General features: G+C 38.2%; 3 protein-coding genes across 3 annotated transcripts; all 3 read right to left on the bottom strand.

Annotated features, from left to right (window-relative positions):
* Positions 1 to 5,044: 5,044 nt before the first annotated feature.
* LOC137642893 (ATP-dependent RNA helicase glh-2-like) lies at positions 5,045 to 6,464 on the bottom strand. The gene is made up of 2 exons (XM_068375759.1): positions 6,459 to 6,464; positions 5,045 to 5,650 (listed from the first exon to the last, which is right to left on the bottom strand). Exons 1-2 carry the CDS (start codon positions 6,462 to 6,464, stop codon positions 5,045 to 5,047), a joined length of 612 nt encoding a protein of 203 aa, XP_068231860.1.
* Positions 6,465 to 14,885: 8,421 nt separating this feature from the next.
* On the bottom strand, positions 14,886 to 16,463 carry LOC137642025 (uncharacterized). The gene is made up of 2 exons (XM_068374586.1): positions 16,444 to 16,463; positions 14,886 to 15,590 (listed from the first exon to the last, which is right to left on the bottom strand). Exons 1-2 carry the CDS (start codon positions 16,447 to 16,449, stop codon positions 14,985 to 14,987), a joined length of 612 nt encoding a protein of 203 aa, XP_068230687.1. The 5' UTR covers positions 16,450 to 16,463; the 3' UTR covers positions 14,886 to 14,984.
* Positions 16,464 to 20,701: 4,238 nt separating this feature from the next.
* Positions 20,702 to 22,109, bottom strand: LOC137642024 (ATP-dependent RNA helicase glh-2-like). Its single transcript, XM_068374585.1, has 2 exons — positions 22,091 to 22,109; positions 20,702 to 21,283 (listed from the first exon to the last, which is right to left on the bottom strand). The coding sequence occupies exons 1-2, from the start codon at positions 22,094 to 22,096 to the stop codon at positions 20,702 to 20,704; spliced, it is 588 nt and encodes a 195-aa protein (XP_068230686.1). The 5' UTR covers positions 22,097 to 22,109.
* Positions 22,110 to 23,579: the final 1,470 nt, after the last annotated feature.

Raw genomic sequence — 23,579 nt, 5'->3', positions numbered from 1 at the left:
GGGTACCTATGGGTGATACCCCTCTTGGTCAACCTTAGCCCATTTCTTGTGGAATTCCAGATAAATGACCTTTAGTTTTTTTCTTTTGTTCCTAAACCAGATCTCAGCAGTACTCGAGGTACTCTTTTCATATTCAATTGTTTGACTGAAAATTTGATTTTTTACTTCTAATAGATTAAAGAAAAGACTAAATCTCTAAGTTCAAACAAGAAATAAAAGCAGTTCTGTGTCGAAATAGAAGAACGATATTAATATACATGATCTGTATGACGAAATAAGTCATACGATATGCCGCACTTAATTAGTAATTGATGGGATCAGGAGAAGATATTTACGAAGGATTAGCAACAATACACAACAGAATGTGCATTGCCCTCACGTTCAGAACCAAGGAATAAATGATAATCGCGCAAGCACTTTTGCAATAGTACCACCAGGAAGTTACTATGTAATAGAGAACACTCTTTAATCAAATTTACTTTCAAATCATCGGTTTATCTAATAAGAATCCTTTCCTTACTTTTTAGCTATGGTAAGCAGCTATTCGAGGAGAAGGACTCTCCGAAATCGAACCATTGTTCTCTAGTCTTTGGTAGTGTCATAGCCTCTGTTCCACAGCCTTCCATTGTCTTGGGTTAGAGTTTTCTTGCTTAAGGATACACTCGGTCACACTATTCTATCTTGTTTCTCTTCCTCTTGTTTTTTTTTGAATTTTTTTTAGTTTATATCGGAATTACTGCATTGTAAACTTGTTACTGTTCTTAAGATAATTCATATTTCCTTGTTTCCTTTTCTCACTGGGCTATTTTCCCTGTTGGGGGCCCTGGCCTTATAGTATCCTGCTTTTCCATTTAGGGTTGTAGCTTAGCAAGTAATAATAATAATAATAATGATAATAATAATAATAAAAATACTACTACTACTACTACTACTACTACTACTACTACTACAACTACTACTACTACTACTAATAATAATAATAATAATAATAATGATAATAATAATAATGATATATAGATATCTAATTTCTGAAAACCATCATCAGAAAGAAATTAACCTTACTAAAAGCGTAATGATATCCTCTGTCATCATGTTATAGCAGTTTGTCAAGGACAGAGAAAGTGATTTCTGTCTACGAGGTTACTTCCTGGTGATTCGGGCATCGCCTCGCTGACACTGAAAAGCTGACAGGAGACTCCGGACTGACCATGGTCATAAAAGGAATAAACAATCAAAACACTGGGTATTACATGGCGACTGAAATACACTGTTAAGAATTTGCCGTAAAAAAAAAGAAAAAAAAATCTTGGAATAAATTTTAAGGTGTGATATTACGGTCACCAGCCCGTAAAAGATAATAGCGAAGTAGAGTAAAATTACGGTCGCCTGAATTTTACTGAAATACGGCTGAGAATAGTATATTTTTACGGAGAATTTCCGATTAAAATTACGGTTTTTTAACAGTGTAGATGATAAGATAAGGACCAAAAAAAAAACCATTAAGCGATTAAAATAGATGAAATTAAATATATCTCCTTAGAGACACCAGATTGGTCTCTGGTTCAACCTATAGATTTCCTCGTCAACCTTGACTGAGACCTTTTTTATGAGAATTTTCTCTCTTATAAGAACCTCAGAGCAAATTAGTAGCTACTTTTTCTTCTTCTTCTTTTTTTTTTCATTTTAGATAGGACCGTTTCTATACATCTGTGTTTGTTCCCTTTGCATCATTAAGAGTTAGATTAAGGGAAACCAATTTCTTTTTTTGTGAGCATTTTGTCATATTCAATAATCTGTTCTCACACTCTCTTGGTAGTCATAGATTTCTCTCTCTCTCTCTCTCTCTCTCTCTCTCTCTCTCTCTCTCTCTCTCTCTCTCTCTCTCTCTCTGTACTATTCCCAGCTGGCTAGGCTAAGGTACCGCGTTCGAGTCTCGGACCGGAAGGGAAAGTTCAAGTGTGTGGCAAATCATGTACCTAATGGTTAGCCGACTGTTGCGAGTTGCCGCTATGTAATGGATCAAAAGGGAAAAAAATTTATAGGAGCGCTTATTTCTGTCATAACCAAGGAGGTTTAATAAGGTCATAGGCCTTGATAGGGGTAATTGATATCTTATGGGGGTGAGGCCATTCAAAGGATATCTTTATAACAAAGCGAATTAAGATTACAAGATTTCTCCTTGTTTTAAGGTTGATTCGAGCTATCATTTCGGCCACGCTCCGCTCTGACTACAGTCATGGTTTAAAGGCTTTTAAAGGCCGCTCATGAATGGCAGGGTCAAGGGACAGTGACATTGCCCTATCGAGCAGGACAATGCCCTAGAGACTGACCATATTTAAATATGATCAGCGCCCAAGCCGCCTCTCCACTAAAGTTAGGACCAAAGAGGGCCAAGCAATGGCAACAGATGACTTAGCAGATAGACCTATAGGCTCCGCAAACCAACCATCTTTAGCTCATAAGCATGGTGAGGTTGCAGCGACCAAAGATACTAACGAGTTTGAGCGGGACTCGAACCCCAGTTTAGAGTTCACCAGTCAGTGACGTTACTGCATCAACCACCGCAACAAATATCGTTTCATAATTTCAAATGGAAGCATTCAAACTGGAGCTCGTGTCTGCTCTCGCTCCAATCTCATACCGGTCACGATTCCTTCAAAAGATATTTTGACCGGAGCGAGAGCGGACTGGAGCGTGACTGGAGCGCCATTGTGAACACATTTCCAGTGGTCCCGCTCCACTCGGGTCGAGTTATTGCCATCATAAAAACAAGTAATGTTAACTTTTGTCCAAAAAAAAAGTGGATGATAAAAAGGAAACACCGTAATGGGACCATGCAAAAAATATGTAAATAATTTAGAACGTTTTAGTTTTATTTTTCACTGATTAAGGATGATATGTACAGGTATCAAAAGTATAAGAACAAACTGAGGAAATGTCTACAAAATGTAATGATTTAGTGATTTCAGAGGAAATGTGGGAAGATATAGTGAAAAGTGAATCAGAACTATACGATCTGACTTCGCTGTTCTATAGAAGGGCCTACTTTAGACCTTGGTGATAATATGGTGAAAAGATGAAGCTGGCTGGAAGTAAACTGGCACCTGGGTTGCGAAGTTGAGACATCTATTATGTCTGATGATGAATTAAGCAATAGTCTTATACAACTTTGTTTTTTAAATTACATTTTATTACTACATATTACAACTCAAAAAAATTTCAGAAATTCCTTATTATCTCAGAAATTTAAGTTATTCTTACTCTAATTTCCTGTTTTAATAGATTATTTAAGGTGCTTAGTTATACATAGCTTTATCATCTGGTATATTTTGCACATTAGTAGAAAAATGTTAGTTTTCCTTAACCTATTCCTAGACTGTTAGATTTTTTTTTTACTTGAAATAAACAAAAATTAATTGCGTGAATATTATTCTTACATACTGTACATGCTATACTATGCGTAAAACGATGGAATTTTTTGCATTCATGGTTATATTTATAAATCTTGGATTACAGTTCTCTTGCTTGATGGTACGTTCAGGCCCACTATCTATCTTGTTTCTTTCTCTCTTGTTTTGTTAAAGTTTTAATAATTTACTCAGGAAATATTTTATATTAATGTAGTTACTCTTCTTAAAATATTTAATTTTTCCTTGTTTCCGTTCCTCAATGGGTTATTTTCTCTGTTGGAGCCCCAAGGCGTATAGCATCCTGCTTTTCCAACTAAGGTTATAGCTTACCAGGTAATAATAATAATAATAATAATAATAATAATAATAATAATAATAATAATAATAATAATAATAATAATAATAATAATAATAATAATAATAATAATAATAATAATAATAACAATTCTCGATTCCTCCTTAAACTTAACCTCGCCGAATTCCCAACACTTTTGCGACTTTATCTTTCGCGGAACTCTGGAATATCATCTTATACACTCATACAATTGTAGTTTGTATATTTCTTACGTTTTTCCTCCCTAATCAAGTAACAATTCATTAATTTTCCAATTGTTCGAGTAAATATCCTTTGAAAGTCACTAAGTATATCTCCCTATAACATTGCATATTTTTGCATCTTAACCATTTAATTACTCGACCGCCATATGTGGATGAGATCATGATGAAGGGTAGATGGAGATGGTTTGGGCGTGCTCTTCGCACTCCACAAGAGAGATTAGTTCAGCAAATGTTCAGCTGGGCTCCTCAAGGCACTAGAAGAGTTGGAAGACCCAGACCTACATGGCTGAGGATCACGAAGCGTGAAGTAGGAGATTATGAAAGGAGAAGTATTGAATTAAAAGCTCAGGATACACACGACTGGTGAAGTCTAACCGAGGCCCTTTGCGTCAATAGGCGCAGGAGGAGATGATGATGATGATGAATTATTCGATTACCCGAGTTGTTATCTGGTTTTAAATTCAGAGGAAGATCGATTTTCTTAGCACAGAAAATTAATTTACATTTTGGATAAAGCATATAAAATTATGGAATAACCTGTATTGCCTATGCTTCTTTTTTTCTAAGAAACTTCAAATGTAAAATGTAACAAACTAATAAATAAGAGGATAATTCGAGAGAAAGCTAAGACTTTATCACCTTTTTCACCATTAGATCATAAGAGACTACGGTTGCTCAAATGTCTGTAGTACTGATTTGTGATTACAAATAAAAAGAAAAACGGGACAATATTTTCATTTTTGTCATCAAATATGGTTCATCTTACCACATTTATGTATAATTTACCATCTTTAAATGTAACTGAATTATTTTGAACGAATATTTTCTTGGTTATTGTTGTAAATTTATGAAAGGTAAAGGGTGCACTGAAATTTGTAAATAAATCAAACAATATTATCTATCAAGAGAGGTTACGTCAACTGGAATTTAAAATAAATCCTTTCTGTGGATAAAAAAATATTCTTTTTAATGACAGATATTTATTATGATAATTAATTCCTCAAAACATCACTCTTGAATATGTCATGGTATGATATAATAAATTAATAAAAAAGAATAGGAAAAATTAATCTTGATTATCGAGCAAAGCCGACACCGCCGAATCCGCCAGTTCCAATAGGAGGTTTGCAGACGTGTTCTTGAAGGCATGTGTCGAAGCAGCACTTGTCGACACCTCCACACTTGCTGTCATTGGAGCATGTCTGTGGAGGGGCGAAGCTCCTGACGGGTGGGCACTGAGGTCTTACGGGAGGGCATTGACCTGGCTTGACGAAGGGAAGGGTTTCAGGCTCGTTGTTACTCTCGCAGCAGTAGGCCTGTCCTTGAGGACTTCGGCACCAACGTCTGCACGTCTGGGAAAGTCCACCGAATCCACCTCCAAAACCAAGATTGAATCCACCTCCAAAACCAGGATTGAATCCACCTCCAAATCCAGATTTAAATCCGCCTCCAAAACCGTGATTGATTCCACCTCCGAATCCAGGGCTGATTCCAAAACTGAGCTCGAATCCTCCTCCGAATCCGGTGTTAAATCCACTTCCAGGACCGTGGTCGATTCCTCCTCCGATTATCTGCGTCGGGCCACCGAAGAATCGACTATTACCTTCATCACTCTTCTTATCTTTACCTTTTCGCGCACAGGCTAAAGCGGCTAAACCACTGATGAACAAAACTTGTAATCCCTTTTGGAGGAAAAGACATAAAAGAGTTACTCTTTTGCAAATGGTAATGATTGTGTCTAATGTTTTTTGGAGTCACAGTTTATGACTTATATGGTATATATCATGACATTCACAATCCTATCAATGCATACTAATCTTCAGGTACATATAAGAGCCCATCAAAGCATCAAACGTATTAGAAAAGCATTTACATATTATTATGAAAGAGGAAAAGGAAGACTAATTTATGTAAGACGGTTTTAGACAAAGTAAAGTATGCCGTCCTAATTTCAAATATTCTTACAGAGAAAATCGAAATCATTTATATTCAGAAACATTGTCAATCATTTTATTGATTGTATTCGGTTGAAAGTACCCTCAAATACACACCAAAGAAACTAAATCATACTGAAAAGCATCGATTTTAGTTGTAATTTTACATACGCGCATCTTTTCCTGGATACAATTACTTAATCTCTAAAAATTGCATATAATCATTAATACTATTTCCACTCAATTTTTGGTCCCTGCTGGATACCTAGATTTTAAATGGTCATTCGAATTCTGCTACTCATTTTCACACTTCACCACACCTATGGGCAAAGGCAAGGCAAAAAACACCTTAATCTAACCTAATCAAGTCACTATTCCTCTTATGACATGTTTCTCAGAATTTTCCTCAATCTATAAAGGTCTCGAGTTTATCTAACCTAACTCTTATCAATTTCAATGACTGGAGCATATTTTATTCATAAGTGTATTTGTTGCTTTATATTAGTCAAAATCACTAAACATGCGTCTAAAACTCAGAATATTATCCCACACGAACCTTCATGTTGTATTGGATGCTCAGCTATGATTGAATAGTCTGGTCTTGCCATGGCTGCTTTATATATCTTATTGTTACGTTTGGGAAATACCCCTCCTCTTGACCATCATTGATCCATGTCCTGACAAATGACCTTTAGTTTCTCTATTGTATCTGGAGAGAAAGATTCTCAGCCGTACTTGAGGTACTCTTATCATAGTTAATATCTTCACTAATTTTTTTTTTCCTTCTAATAAATTAAAGAAAATACTAAACCTCCAAGTTCAAACAAGGAATGAGAGAAATTCTTTGTCAAAAAAGAATACCAATATAATATTTACATGAATCATTTCAGGCGATCTGTTGTTATTGATTAATCATTGATTAAATGAAAACAGGATATTTACGAGTGGTTAGTAACAACTTATAGTAGATTGTGCATAGCAAATGATAATCAGGCAGGAACTTGTTCCATAAATCCACTGGGAAGTTACTATAATAAAGAAACTTTTCAATTGAATCTTTTTCTTACTCAGTTGTAGAGTCATCAGATTTCTGGAAACGATCACCAGAAAGAAATTACCTTCCTAAAATTTTGTCATCATGTTAATCCAGTCTGGCAATGAAAGAGAAAGTGGTTCCCGTCTATGAGGTTACTTCCTGATGATTAGGTCACCACCCCACAGACAGTGAAAAGCGAAAAGGAGGAAGATGTTGGAATGTGCCCATGACCGTAGAAATAATGTAAATTAAAAAAAGATGGGGATTATAGAGAAGCGAGATAGTTCACTGATTCAACCGTTGGGTTTCCCCGTCAACCTTGAAATAAAAGTTTTGATAAGAAATTTCTCTTATGTGAGTATATAGTTGAAATTAGAAGCTACGTTTTGCATCAACTTTTTATGTACATATGACGGTGCCGAGAGAGAGGTTATGACTCAAAGGCAGGATGCAATCAACTGAGTTGTTTATTATAGAACACTCTCCTTTATATACAAAATCTCAAAGCAACAAGAATTTTCATGTTCAAATATTGACAATGTTACAGAGGAGAAAAGCAGACATGAATTTTCATGTTCGTTTTAGTGCGAGGGAAGAGCGGAGATACAAGCATAATATATACAAAAGGAATTATGTTCAATTGTGTGACACACGGTTGGTACATGGCTCCCTCCCCCCTAAAAATGACATACTGTACAAGTTAAATAGGGCGCCCTGATCTAGAGAGGAGAACTGTAGGTGGGTCATCTGGCAGGAGATAAGCATGTTTTAGACGATCAATGGAGACCCAGTCTTCTTTGCCATGAATGTTTAGTAGGAATGCTTTCGGACTGCGTCGGATCACAAGGAAAGGGCCCGTGTAAGAGAGCATTAGTGGTGGCTTGGTAGTGTCGTTGTGTAGGAAGACGTGTGTTGCAGAGTGCAAGTCTGTTGATATGTGATGCTTTGCTGGGGGCTTGTAAGTCTGGCGGCATGGAGTAAATTTTCCCACGACATGACGTATGCGCTGGAGATCGTCGGAGGAGGTTGTAGAAGGAAAAACTTCGGCAGGGACGACCAAAGGGTCTCCATACACCATTTCAGATGCCAAAAGATCCAGAGTGTCTTTAGGAGTGGTCCTTAGTCCCAGGAGTAAACCAGTTGGAGTCCTTGCTGCGGGACATCAAAGCTGCTTTGAGGGTGCGATGAAAACGTTCAACCATTCCATTGGCAGCGGGGTTGTAGGCCGTTGTCTGATGTAGGGCGATGCCCAAGAGATTCGCTAATGATATCCACAATTGAGAGGTGAAAGTGGTTCCCCTGTCATAAGTAATATGTTCAGGGATACCAAATCTTGCAATCCATCCAGAGAGTAAGGCAGATGTACATGAGGCGGACGTTGCAGTTTCCATGGGAATGGCTTCAGGCCAACGGGTGGAGCGGTCGATGATGGTAAACAGGTAACAATGTCCTTGTGATGTGGGTAGGGGGCCTAAAACGTCGACGTGAATGTGTGCGAAACGACGCTGAGGTTGAGGAAAGGTGCCCACTCCTGAATCCGTGTGTCGATGTACTTTGGAAGTTTGGCAAGAAGTACAGGCGCGGACCCAATCCTTAGCATCCTTAGAAATGCCTTGCCAAATGAACTTTGCCTTTAGCAGCTGTGCAGTAGAACGGCCCGAGGGATGTGAAAGGGCGTGAATGAAATCAAACACCTGTCGGTGCATGGGAGCAGGAATCCAATGTCGCGGTCTGCCAGTACTGACGTCACAGAGGAAGGTGGTGTTTGAGTTTTCGAGGGGAAAGTCTTCCCAACGGAGGGACGTGCAGGATGTCCTACATGCTTGATACTATGGGTCCTGTCGTTGGGCTTCAGCCAGGGCGTTGTAATCCAATCCCAGTTGAACGGCAGCCAACGTGTTTCTTGACAGGGCATCGGCAACGGGATTAATTTTCCCAGGGACGTATTGAAGGGTGCAATTGTATTCAGCCATGGCGGAGAGATGTCGGCGTTGCCGGGCGGACCAGGCATCAGACTGTTGAGTAAAGGCGTGCACCAGAGGCATGGCATGTGGTCTTAGCGAATGACGAAGGGCGTAACCTTCTAAGAAATGGCGAAAGTGACGGATAGTCAAGTGCACCGCCAGCAATTCTCGATCGAAGGTAGAATAACCCGATTCTGCCTTGGACAGTTTTCTGCTGAAGAAGGCCAATGGGCGGGGCGAGCCATTGACCACATACTCGAGTACTGCACCAGTAGCGACGTCGCTGGCATCGGTGGAGAGAAGGAGAGGGGCATGTAGGATAGGAAAAGTGAGAGCCGCAGCAGTTGATAGGGCCTTCTTTGAATTGCAAAAGGCTGCATCTTGAAGGGGGCCCCACTTCAGGTCCTTCGGCTTGCCCTTGAGGGAGGCGTAGAGGGGAGCAAGAGTGGCGGCAAGGGCTGGCAGAAAACGGTGATAATAGTTGATCATGCCCAAGAATTTCGGCAGAGCTTTGACAGTCGAGGGCACGGGGAAGTTCTGAACGGCTGCTACCTTCTCAGGGAGGGGGTGGACGCCTTCAGGAGTGATGCGGTGCCCTAAGGACGACACTTCGTTGGTGCCAAAGATACACTTGTCGTACCGGACTACAAGGCCATTTTGTTGCAGGCGGTCGAGCACGATGCGCAGGTGATGGAGGTGTTCCTCTTTTGAGGAATAGAACACAAGTATGTCGTCCACATAACATACACAGAAAGGGAGGTCCCCTAAGATGCCATCCATGAGACATTGAAACGTGGCCCCAGCATTACGAAGGCCAAAACAGGAGTAATTGAAGGTGTATGTACCGAACGGAGTGGTGATGGCAGTCTTGGGGATGTCTTCTGGGTTCATAGGCACCTGATAATACCCCTTCAGGAGATCGAGCGTAGAGAAAACCTTTGCTTTGTGCAGGTAGGAGGTCACGTCGGCAATGTTTGGTAGGGGGTAGTGATCCGGTTTTGTTTGCATGTTTAGGCGTCTGTAATCCCCGCACGGACGGACGGAGGGAGAGGGAGCCGTCTTTCTTCAGAACGATGTGTAAGCGTGACGACCATGGGTTGGCAAAGGCCCATTTCCTCCATTTCGGCGAACGTCTGTTTGGCGGCTGCCAATCGTTCCGGTGCCAGATGTCTGAATTTTGCGAAGACTGGGGGTCCCGTCGTCTTGATATGGTGATAAATACCGTGCCTACGTCGTGCCTTGAAGAGTTTTCTTGGCAAAAGACAACGACAAGCACTCGTGTCTACCAAAAATCGCACGCCCGTTCCTGCATCCTGTAAAAAGAAAAGATTAGAAACACGGGAGGCCACCGCCACAAGCGATGGCCTACTTACACATTTTTTGGCCACTGACAATCCTTGGCACATTTCTTCGCAGTTGCCCCGAATCTGAAATGGTAGTAGCAAAACTGCGACGGATGGGAGGTAGTAAGTGGCTGTAGAAGTCGTTTGTTGGGACGCGAGCGATTGGTGGGTGGTGGGCGGCTTTGTCTCTGCTTCAGCACGTCACGGTGTGGGCGTGTATGTCCTACGGCATTCATGTCAGTTTCAGTTGACGTTGAATAGGCATCTTCTTCGTCAGGGGTGGAGGCGTTGATGGAGGTCTTGAAGTGGCTGTCCATAAGGGCGTCGGCTTTGGTCATCAAGTCCTGTATGGGTAAACTATTGACATCGGGTATGGCAGCGCGTATAGGTCCGGGTAAACGGCGTATCCAAAGGGCACGAAGTAGGTTCACCTCACGAGGAGAGCCGTCTGTGGCAGGTTGAAGGCGAGCGATACTGGTCATTTCCCTGAGGGCAAGCGAAGCCCTTTGGTCCCCCAACGGTTGTTGCGAGAGCTGAAAAAGCTTTGCTACACAGGCGGCTGGCGACGGTGAGTACTGCTGCAGAAGGTATGTTTTGAGGGCGTCATACGCTATTGGCGTGTCTCCTTGTTCACAAAGCCAGTCGGATATTTCCGGAAAGGTGTCCTCGGGTATCGCCGCGAGAACATAATCTGCTTTGGTGGTTTAGCGAGTCACGCTGTTGATGCGAAACTGGACTTCTGCGCGCTCAAACCAAGCAAACGCCTCTCCGCTGGTGAATGGTGAAAGTTTCAATGGGGCGGCCGCAGCGCCAACTGCTGTAGTAGAGTCCGTCATAGTACCAACGATGGAGGGGCGAGGGAGGTGGGGGTGGATGGCAGTGGGAGCGAATCGACTTCCGGGGTCAGAGAGAGGTTATGACTCAAAGGCAGGATGCAATCAACTGAGTTGTTTATTTAAGAACAATCTCCTTTATATACAAAATCTCAAAGCAACAAGAATTTTCATGTTCAAATATTGACAATGTTACAGAGGAGAAAAGCAGACATGAATTTTCATGTTCGTTTTAGTGCGAGGGAAGAGCAAAGATACAAGCATAATATATACAAAAGGAATTATGTACAATTGTGTGACACACGGTTGGTACATAGAGCTCTCTTTGTTTTGTTTACTTTATCAGGAGATAAATTATGAAAATCCAATTTCTTTGTTCTTGAGTATTTCTTGATATTCACTAACCTGTTCTGTCATACTATCTATTGGTAGTCATAAAATCTCTCTCTCTCTCTCTCTCTCTCTCTCTCTCTCTCTCTCTCTCTCTCTCTCTCTCTCTCTCTCTTTATATATATATATATATATATATATATATATATATATATATATATATATATATATATATATATATATATACATATGTGTGTGTGGGTCTCTCTCTATCTCTCTCTCTCTTGGTAGTCATAGAATATCTATCACTCTTTTTTTTGGTAGTCATAGACTCTCTCTCTCTCTCTCTCTCTCTCTCTCTCTCTCTCTCTCTCTCTCTCTCTCTCTCTCTCTCTCTCTCTCTCTCTGTACTATTCCCAGCTTGTTAGGCTAAGGTACCACGTTCGAGTCTTAGACCAGAAGCAAAAGTTCCAGTATGTGGCAAATCATGTACCTAATTGTTAGCCGACTGTTGCAGGTTGACGCTATGTAACAGATCAAGAGGAAAGAAAATTGATAGGAGCGCCTATCTCCGTCATGACCAAGGAGATTGAATAAGGTCATAGGCCTCGACAGGGTAATGCTTATCCTTGGAGAGTGAGACCATTCAAAAGATACCTTAATAACAAAGCTACTTAAGATTACAAGTTCTCTCCTAGTTTTAGGGCTGATTCGCACTATCGGTTCGGTCACGCTCCGCTCTCACTACAGTCTTGGTTTAAAGGCCTTTAAATTGCCACTCATGAATGGCAGAGGCAAGGGACAGTGTCATTGCCCTATCGAGCAGGACAATGCCCTAAAGACTGACCATATATTCATAGGATCAGTGCTTAAGCCCCCTCTCCACCCAAGCCAGGCAATGGCTACTGATGACTCAGCAGATAGAACCATAGGCTCTCCCAAACCCCGCATCCATAACTCACAAGGATGGTGAGGTTGCAGCGACCAAAGAAACTAACGAATTTAAGTGGGACTCGAACCCCAGTCTGGCGTTCACCAGTCAGTGATGTTACCGCATCAGCCACCACAACAAATATCGTTTCATAATTTCAAATGGAAGCATTCACACTGGCGCTCGGGTCCGCTCTCCCTCCAATCTTGCTCCAGTCACGATTCCTTCAAAAGATATTTTGACCGGAGCGAGAGCGGACTGGAGCGTGACTGGAGTGCCATTGGGAACACATTTACAGCGGTCCTGCTCCACTCTGGTCGAGATTTTGCCATCATAAAAACAATTAATGTTAACTTTTGTCCAATCAAAAGTGGATAATGAAAAGGAAACACTACAATGGGATCATGTAAAAGATATGTAAATAATTTAGAACGTTTTCGTTTTATTTATCACTGATATAAGGATAATACATACAGGTAGCATAAACATAAGCACAACCTGAGGAAATATCTACAAAATTTAATGATTTAGTGATTTCAGAGGAATTGTTGAAAGAATTAGTGAAAAATAAACCAGAACTAAAAGACCTGATAATCAAGGTCTATAGGAGGGGCTACTTTAGACCTTGGTGATAATATGGTGAAAAGATGAAGCTGGCTGAGAGTAAACTGGCAACTTTGTTGCGAAGTTGAGACATCTGTTATGTATGATGATGAACTAAGCAATAGTCCTATACAGTTTTCTTTTTTTAATTACATTTTATTACTACACATTACAACTCAAAAAAGTTTCAGAAATTCCTTATCATCTCAGAAATTTAAGTTATTCTTACTGTAATTTCCTGTTTTAATAGATTATTTAAGGTGCTTAGTTATATACAGTTTTATCATCTGGTATATTTTGTACATTAGTTGAAAAATGTTAGTTTTCTTTAACTTATTCCTAGACTTTTAGATTTTTTTTTTACTTGAAATAAACAAAAATTAATTGGTTGAATATTATTTTTACATACTGTACATGCTATGCTATGCGTAAAACGATGGAATTTTTTGCTTTCATGGTTATATTTATATGTCTTCGGTTACAGTTCTCTTGCTTGATGGTACATTCAGGCCCACTATCTATCTTGTTTCTTTCCCTCTTGTTTTGTTAAAGTTTTAATAATTTACTCAGGAAATATTTATATTAATGTAGTTACTCTTCTTAAAATATTTAATTTTTCCTTGTTTCCCTTCCTCAATGGGTTATTTTCTCTGTTAGAGCCCCAGGGCGTATAGCATCCTGCTTTTCCAACTAAAGGTGTAGCTTACCAGGCAATAATAATAATAAGGATAATAATAATAATAATAATAATAATAATAATAATAATAATAATAATAATAATAATAATAATAATAATAATAATAATAATCCTCAATTCCTCCTTAAATTTAACCTCGCCAAATTCCCAACACTTTCGCGACTTTATCTTTCGCGGAACTCTGGAATATCATCTTATACACTCATACAATTGTAGTTTGTATATTTCTTACGTTTTTCCTCCCTAATCAAGTAACAATTCATTAATTTTCCAATTGTTTGAGTAAATATCCTTTGAAAGTCACTAAGTATATCCCCCTATAACATTGCATATTTTTGCATCTTACCATTTAATTACTCGACCGCCATATGTAGATGAGATCATGATGAAGGGTAGATGGAGATGATTTGGGCGTGTTCTTCGCACTCCCCAAGAGATATTAGTTAAGCAAATGTTCAGCTGGGCTCCTCAAGGCACTAGAAGAGTTGGAAGACCCAGATCTACATGGTTGAGGAGCACGAAGCGTGAAGTAGGAGATGATGAATGGAGAAGTAGTGATTTAAAAGCTTAAGATAGAGACGACTGGTGAAGTCTAACCGAGGCCCTTTGCGTCAATAGGCGTAGGAGGAGATGATGATGATGATGAATTATTTAATTACCCGAGTTGTTATCTGGTTTTAAATTTAGAGGAAGATCGATTTTCTTAGCACAGTAAATTAATTTACTTTTTGGATAAAGCATATAACATTATGGAATAACCTATATTGCCTATGCTTCTTTTTTTCTATGAAACTTCAAATCTAAAATATAACAAACTAATGAATAAGAGGATAATTCGAGAGAAAGCTGAAACTTTGTGACCTTTTCACCATTAGATCATAAGAGACTACGGTTGCTCAAATGTCTGTAGTACTGATTTGTGATTACAAAAAAAAAAAAAAAATAATTAAATAAATAAATAAATAAATAAATAAATAAATAAATAAAACTGGGGACCATATTTTCATTTTTATCATCAAATTTGGTTCATCTTACCACATTTATGTATAATTTACCATCTTTAAGTGTAACTGAACTATTTTGAACGAATATTTTCTTGGTTATAGTTGTAAATCTATGAGAGGAAAAGGGTGCACTGAAATGTGTAAATAAATCAAACAATATTATTTATCAAGAGAGATTACGTCACCTGGAATTTAAAATAATTCCTTTCTGTGGATAAAGAAATGTTCTATTCAATGAAAGATATTTATTATGATAATGAATTCCTCAAAACATCACTCTTGAATATGTCATGGTATGATATAATAAATTAATTAAGAAGAATAGGAAAAATTAATCTTAATTAGCGACCAAAACCGAAGCCGCCAAATCCGCCAGTTCCAATAGGAGGTTTGCAAACGTGTTCTTGAAGGCAGGTGTCGAAGCAGCACTTGTCGACCCCTCCGCACTTGCTGTCGTTAGAGCATGTCTGTGGAGGGGCAAAGCTCCTGACGGGTGGGCACTGAGGTCTTACGGGAGGGCATTGACCTGGCTTGACGAAGGGAAGGGTTTCAGGCTCGTTGTTGCTCTCGCAGCAGTAGGCCTGTCCTTGAGGACTTCGGCACCAACGTCTGCACGTCTGGGAAAGTCCACCGAATCCACCACCAAAACCAGTATTGAATCCACCTCCGAAACCAGGATTGAATCCACCTCCAAATCCAGAATTAAATCCGCCTCCAAAACCTTGATTGATTCCACCTCCGAATCCAGGGCTGATTCCAAAAGTGGGCTTGAATCCTCCTCCGAATCCGGTGTTAAATCCACTTTCATGACCGTGGTCGATTCCTCCTCCGAGTGTCTGCGTCAGGCCACCGAAGAATCGACTATTACCTTCATCACTCTTCTTATCTTTACCTTTTCGTGCACAGGCTAAAGCGGCTAAACCGCTGATGAACAAAACTTGTAATCCCTTTTGGAGGAAAAGACAAAAAAAGGTTACTCTTTTGCAGATGTTAATAATTATGTCTAATTTTTTGGGAGTCACACTTTATAACTTATATAGTATATATCATGACATTCATAATCCTATCAATGCATACTAACCTTCATGTACATATAAGAGCCCATCAAAGAATCAAATGTATTAGAAAAGCATTTCCATATTATTATGAAAGAGGAAAAGGAAGAATGATTTATGTAAGATGGTTGTAGACAAAGCGAAGTATACGGTTCAAGTTTCAAATATTCTTACAGAGTATCGAAATAATTTATATTCAGAAACCATAGTCAATCATTTTATTGATTGTGTGTGGTTGAAATGCCCCTCATTTTAATGGAAATACACAACAAAGAAACTAAAACCTACTGAAAAGCATCGATTCTAGTTGTGATTTTACATACTTGCATGTTTTCTTGGATACAATTACTTAATCTCTAAACATTGCTTATAATCATTAATGCTATTTCCACTCAATTTTGGTCCCTGTTGGATACCTAGATTTTAAAGTGTCACTCTAAGTCTGTTACGCATTTTCATACTTCACCACACTTATGGGCGAAGGCAAGGCATCGTGCCTGCAAAAAAAAAAAAAAAAAAAAAAAAAAAAAAAAAAAAAAACCTTAATCTAACCTAGCCAAGTCACCATTCCTCTTATGACATATTCCTAAGCTTTTTTCTCGATCATCTGTCATGGGTTTATCTAACCTAACTCTTAACACTTTCGACAACTGGGGCATATTTTTCCACCAGTGTATTTGTTCCTTTATATGAGTCAAAATTGCTGAGTATGCGTCTAAAACTCAGAATATTATTCCACACGAACCTTCATGTTGTCTTGGATGCTCAGCTATGATTGAATAGTCTGGTCTTGCCATGGCTGGTTTATATACCTTACTTTGTCGGCATATTGTTACGTTTGGGAAATACCCCTCCTCTAGGCCATCATTGACCCATGTTTCGTGGGAAGTCCTGACAAATGACCTTTAGTTTCTCTATTGTATCTGGAGAGAAAGATTCTCAGCCGTACTTGAGGTACTCTCATCATAATTAATATCTTCACTAATTTTTTTTTCCTTCTAATAAATCAAAGAAAATGCTAAATCTCCAAGTTCAAACAAGGAATAAGAGCAATTCTGTATCAAAATAGAATACCAATATTAATATAAGATTTACATTAATCACTTCAGGATATGATATTCATACGATCTGTTGCAATTGATTAATCATTGATTAAATGAAAACAGGATATTTACGAGGGGTTAGTAACAACTTATAGCAGATTGTGCATAGCAAATGATAATCAGGCAGGAACTTGTTCCATAAATCCACTGGGAAGTTACTATAATAAAGAAACTTTTCTATTAAATCTTTTTCTTACTCAGTTGTATAGTTACCAAAGTTCTGGAGACAATCACCAGAAAGAAAATAATCTTCCTAAAATTTTAATAATAGCCTTCGTCATCATGTTAATCCAGTCTGGCAATGAAAGAGAAAGTGGTTCCCGTCTGTGAGGTTACTTCCTGATGATTAGGTCACCACCCCACTGACAGTGAAAAGCGAAAAGGAGGAAGATGTTGGAATGTGCCCATGACCGTTGAAATAATGTAAATTAAAAAAAAAGATGGGGATTATTGAGAAGCAAGATTGTTCACTGAATCAACCGTTGGGTTTCCCCGACAACCTTGAAATAGAACTTTTGATAAGAAATTTCTCTTATTGAATATCTAAGAGAAATTAGAAGCTACGTTTTGCATCACCTTTTTTATAGGACTTTTTATGTACAGCTCTCTTTGTTTTGTTTACTTTATCAAAAGCTAAATTATGAAAATCCAATTTCTTTGTTCTTGAGTATTTCGTGATATTCACTAACCTGTTCTATCACACTCTCTCTTGGTAGTCATAAAATCTCTCTCTCTCTCTCTCTCTCTCTCTCTCTCTCTCTCTCTCTCTCTCTCTCTCTCTCTGTACTATTCCTAGCTTGCTAGGCTAAGGTACCACGTTCAAGTCTCGGACCGAAAGCGGAAGTTCAAGTATGCGGCAAATCATGTAACTAATTGTTAGCCGACTGTTGCGGGTTGCCGCTATGTAATATATCAAGAGAAAAGAAAAAGTGATCTGAGCGCATATCTCCGTCATAGCCAAGGAGGTTGAATAAAGTCATAGGCCTCGACTGGGTAATTCTTATTCTACGAGAGTGAGACCATTCAAAAGATACCTTAATAACAAAGCTACTTAAGATTACAAGTTCTCTCCTAGTTTTAAGGCTGATTCGCACCATCGGTTCGGTCACGCTCCGCTCTCACTACAGTCTTGGTTTAAAGGCCTTTAAATTGCCGCTCATGAATGGCAGAGGCAAGGGACAGTGACATTGCCCTATCAAGCAGGACAATGCCCTAGACTCCTAGAGACTGACCACATATACCTAGGATCAGTGCTTAAGCCCCCTCTCCACCCAAGCTAGGATTAAGGAAGGCCAGGCAATGGCTACTGATGACTCAGCAGAAAGATCTATAGGCTCTCCCAAACCCCCAATCCATAACTCACAGGGATGGTGAGGTTGCAGCGATCAAAGAAACTAACGAATTTGAGCGGGACCCGAACCCCAGTCAGTGATGTTATCGCATCAGCCACCACAACAAATATCGTTACACAATTTCAAATGGAAGCATTCACACTGGCGCTCGGGTCCGCTCACCCTCCAATCTTGCTCCAGTCACGATTCCTTCTAAAGATATTTTGACCGGAGCGAGAGCGGACTCTAGCGTGCCTGGAGTGCCATTGGGAACACATTTCCAGCGGTCCTGCTCCACTCGGGTCGAGATTTTGCCATCATAAAAACAAGTAATGTTAACTTTTGTCCAATCAAAAGTGGATAATGAAAAGGAAACACTACAATGGGATCATGTAAAAGATATGTAAATAATTTAGAAAGTTTTCATTTATTTATCACTGATCTAAGGATAATACATACAGGTAGCATAAGTATTAGAACAAAATGAGTAAATATCTACAAAATTTAATCATTAGTGATTTCAGAGGAAATGTGGAAAGAATTAGTGAAAAGTAAATAAGAGCTATATGACCTGACTTTGATGCACTCTAATGATAATCAAGGTCTATAGTAGGGTCTACTGTAGACCTTGGTGATAATATGGTGAAAAGATGAAGCTGGCTGGAAGTAAACTGGCACCTGGGTTGCGAAGTTGAGACATCTGTTATGTATGATGATGGACTAATGTCCACCACGAAAATACATTTCATAGTCTCACTAAATGATAGTTCTATACAATTTTGTTTGTTTTTTTAGATTTTAAAATTATGGTAAATCTCTGAAAGAAAAGACACTCCCTATATATACAAATATATACAGTATACACACACACACACACACACACATATATATATATATATATATATATATATATATATATATATATATATATATATATATATGTGTGTGTGTGTGTGTGTGTGTGTGTCTGTGTGTGTGTGTGTGTATGAGTGTGAAAAAAAAAATCAATATGGGAAATTACATTTCATATCCTCACTAAACAATAATCCTATTCAGTTTGGGTTTTTTACTTACATTTTTATTGCTAAATATTACAACTCAAAACAATTTCTGAAATTCCTAATGGTGTCAGAAATTTAACTTATTTCTTACTTTCATTTTCTGTTTTAAATAGATTATTTTAGGTGCTTATATATGTATAGTTTTATCATTTTTTATATTTTGAACATTAGTTGAAAAATATCAGTTTTCCTTAACCTATTCCTAGACATTTAGAAACCTTTTTTTTTGGAAATAAACAAAACATTAATAGCGTGGATGTTATTCATATATACAGTGTGTAGATATGCGTAAAACAATGGGATTTTTTTTTTTTTTTTTAAGGTCTTGGGTTACAGTGCTCTTGCTTGATGGTGCACTCGGGCACAATATTCTATCTTATTTCTTTTCCTCTTGTTTTGATAAAGTTTTTACAGTTTGCTTAGGAGATATTTACATTAATGTTGTTACTCTTCTTAAAATATTTTATTTTTCCTTGTTTCCTTTCCTCACTGGGTTATTTTCCTTGTTGAAGCCCTTGGCCTTATAGCATCCTGCTTTTCCTATTAGGGTTGTAGTTTTGCAAGTTATAATAATAATAATAATAATAATAATAATAATAATAATAATAATAATAATAATAATAATAATAATAATTTTCGATTCCTCATTAAACTTAACCTCACCAAATTTCCAACACTTTCGTGACTTTATCTTTCGCTGAACACGGCAATGTCAAATTATACAGTCATACGATTGTAGTTTGTATAATTTTTACGTTTTTCCTCCCTAATCAAGTAACTTTTCATTAATTTTCAAATTGTATGAGTAGATATCCCTATATCATTGCTTGGTTTTGTATCCTAATTATTTCATTACTCAAGTTGTTATCTGGTTTTAAATTCAGAGGAAAATTGATATATTTTCTTTTTGGATAAGGCATATAAAGTTATGGAATAATTTATATTGTCTATGCTTCATTTTCTCTATGAAAATTCAAATCGAAAGGGGAGCAAACTAATGAATAAGAAGATAATTCAAAATAAAACTAAGACTTTATTACTTTTCTCACCATTCAATCATAAAAGACAAGAGCTCCTCAAATGTCTGTTGTACTGAATTCTGGTTACAAAAAAAAAAAAAAAAAAAAAAAAAAAATATGGTATATCAAATTCTGGGAACAATATTTTCATTTCTATTATCAAATATGGTTAATCTTACCACACTTATGTATAATTTACAATCTTTAAGTGTAACTGAATTATTTTGAACGAAAATTTTCTTGGTTATGGTTGTGAATCTATGAAAGGTAAAGAGTGCACTGAAATTTGTAAATAAATCAAACAATATTATTTATCAAGAGAGATTACGTCACCTGGAATTTAAAATAAATCCTTTCTGTGGATAAAGAAATGTTCTTTTCAATGACAGATATTTATTATGATAATTAATTCCTCAAAACATCACTCTTAAATATGTCATGGTATGATATAATAAATTAATTAAAAAGAATAGGTAAAATTAATCTTAATTATCGACCAAAGCCGACGCCGCCGAATCCGCCAGTTCCAATAGGAGGTTTGCAGACGTGTTCTTGAAGGCAGGTGTCGAAGCAGCACTTGTCGACGCCTCCGCACTTGCTGTCATTGGAGCATGTCTGTGGAGGGGCGAAGCTCCTGACGGGTGGGCACTGAGGTCTTACGGGAGGGCATTGACCTGGCTTGACGAAGGGAAGGGTTTCAGGCTCGTTGTTGCTCTCGCAGCAGTAGGCCTGTCCTTGAGGACTTCGGCACCAACGTCTGCACGTCTGGGAAAGTCCACCGAATCCACCTCCAAAACCAAGATTGAATCCACCTCCGAAACCAGAGTTAAATCCGCCTCCAAAACCGTTATTGATTCCACCTCCGAATCCAGGGCTGATTCCAAAACTGAGCTCGAATCCTCCTCCGAATCCGGTGTTAAATCCACTTCCATGACCGTGGTCGATTCCTCCTCCGATTATCTGCGTCAGGCCACCGAAGAATCGAGTATTACCTTCATCACTCTTCTTATATTTATCTTTTCGCGCACAGGCTAAAGCGGCTAAACCACTGATGAACAAAACTTGTAATCCCTTTTGGAGGAAAAGACATAAAAAGGTTACTCTTTTGCAGATGTTAATAATTGTGTCTAATGTTTTTTGGAGTCACACTTATAACTTGTATAGTATATATCATGACATTCACAATCCTATCAATGCATACTAATCTTCATGCACATATAAGAGCCCATCAAAGCATCAAAGGTATTAGAAAAGCATTTACATATTATTATGAAAGAGGAAAAGGAAGACTAATTTATGTAAGACGGTTTTAGACAAAGTAAAGTATGCCGTCCAAATTTCAAATATTCTTACAGAGAGAATCGAAATCATTTATATTCAGAAAAAATTGTTAATCATTTTATTGCTTGTATGCAGTTGAAATCACCCTCAAATACACACCAAAGAAACTAAATCATACTGAAAAGCATCGATTTCAGTTGTAATTTTACATACGCGCATGTTTTCCTGGATACAATTACTTAATCTCTAAAAATTGCTTATAATCATTAATGCTATTTCCACTCAATTTTTGGTCCCTGCTGGATACCCAGATTTTAAAGGGTCATTCTAATTCTGCTAGTCATTTTCACACTTCACCACACCTATGGGCAAAGGCAAGGCAAAAACACCTTAATCTAACCTAATCAAGTCACTATTCCTCTTATGACATGTTTCTCAGAATTTTCCTCGATCTATAAAGGTCTTGAGTTTATCTAACCTAACTCTTATCAATTTCAATGGCTGGAGCATATTTTATTCATAAGTGTATTTGTTGCTTTATATTAGTCAAAATCACTAAACATGTGTCTAAAACTCAGAATATTATCCCACACGAACCTTCATGTTGTCTTGGATGCTCAGCTATGATTGAATAGTCTGGTCTTGCCATGGCTGCTTTATATATCTTATTTTGTCGGCATATTGTTACGTTTGGGAAATACCCCTCCTCTAGACCATCAATGACCTATGTCCTGACAAATGACCTTTAGTTTCTCTATTGTATCTGGAGAGAAAGATTCTCAGCCGTACTTGAGGTACTCTTATCATAGTTAATATCTTCAGTAATTTTATTTCCCTTCTAATAAATTAAAGAAAATACTAAACCTCCAAGTTCAAACAAGGAATGAGAGAAATTTTGTGTCAAAAAAGAATACCAATATAATATTTACATGAATAATTTCAGGCGATCTGCTGTTATTGAATAATCATTGATTAAATGAAAACAGGATATTTACAAGGGGTTAGTAACAACTTAGAGCAGATTGTGCATAGCAAATGATAATCAGGCAGGAACTTGTTCCATAAATCCACTGGGAAGTTACTATAATAGAGAAACTTTTCAATTGAATCTTTTTCTTACTCATTTGTAGAGCCATCAGATTTCTGGAAACGATCACCAGAAAGAAAATAACCTTCCTAAAATTTTAATAATAGCCTTCGTCATCATGTTAATCCAGTCTGGCAATGAAAGAGAAAGTGGTTCCTGTCTGTGAGGTTACTAGTGAGGGTTGAAGAGCTAATAAAACCGTGGGTAAAAAGTAAATATCAGGAAAGGTTGAAAATGACATATGACGAAGTGAAAGTAAGAGAAACTGGCAATTTAGAGGAGGAGTGGAAGTTAGTAAAAAAAAATTTTTTTGGGATTGCAAGTGATGTGTGTGGCAAGAAGGTTGTTGGAGGCAGCATGAGGAAGGGCAGTGAATGGTGGAATGAAGGAGTGAAGGTAAAAGTGGAAGAGAAAAAGAGGGCTTTTGAAGAATGGCTGCAGAGTAATAGTATAGAGAAGTATGAAAAATATAAAGAGAAAATTGTGGAAGTAAAGCGCAAGGTACGTAAGGCAAAGAGGGCAGCTGACCTGAGGTGGGGTCAGGGATTGGGTCATTCATATGAAGAGAATAAGAAGTTTTGGAAAGAAGTGAAGAGAGTAAGGAAGGCTGGCTCAAGAATTGAAGAGACAGTCAAAGAGGGAAATGGAAGGTTGTTAAAAGGAGAGGAGGCAAGGAAAAGATGGGCGGAATATTTCGAAAGTTTACTGAGTGATGAGGATAATAGGGAGACAGATATAATTGCTGTTCCAGGTGTTGAGGTGCCAGTGATGGGAGATGAGAATGAAAGAGAGATTACAATTGATGAAGTGAGGAGAGCACTAGATGAAACGAGAGTAGGAAAAGCGTCTGGTATGGATGGTGTGAGAGCTGAGATGTTGAAGGAAGGGGGTGTGACTGTACTTGAATAGTTGGTGAGATTGTTTAATATGTGTTTTGTGTTGTAAATGGTACCAGCAGATTGGGTTTGTGGATGTATTGTACCACTATATAAGGGTAAG

The sequence above is a fragment of the Palaemon carinicauda genome, chromosome 6 (genome assembly GCF_036898095.1).
Source record: "Palaemon carinicauda isolate YSFRI2023 chromosome 6, ASM3689809v2, whole genome shotgun sequence".
Taxonomy (NCBI): Eukaryota; Metazoa; Arthropoda; class Malacostraca; order Decapoda; family Palaemonidae; genus Palaemon; species Palaemon carinicauda.
Note: the sequence above shows the minus strand (reverse complement) of the source record. Positions and strands in the feature narration are given on the sequence as shown.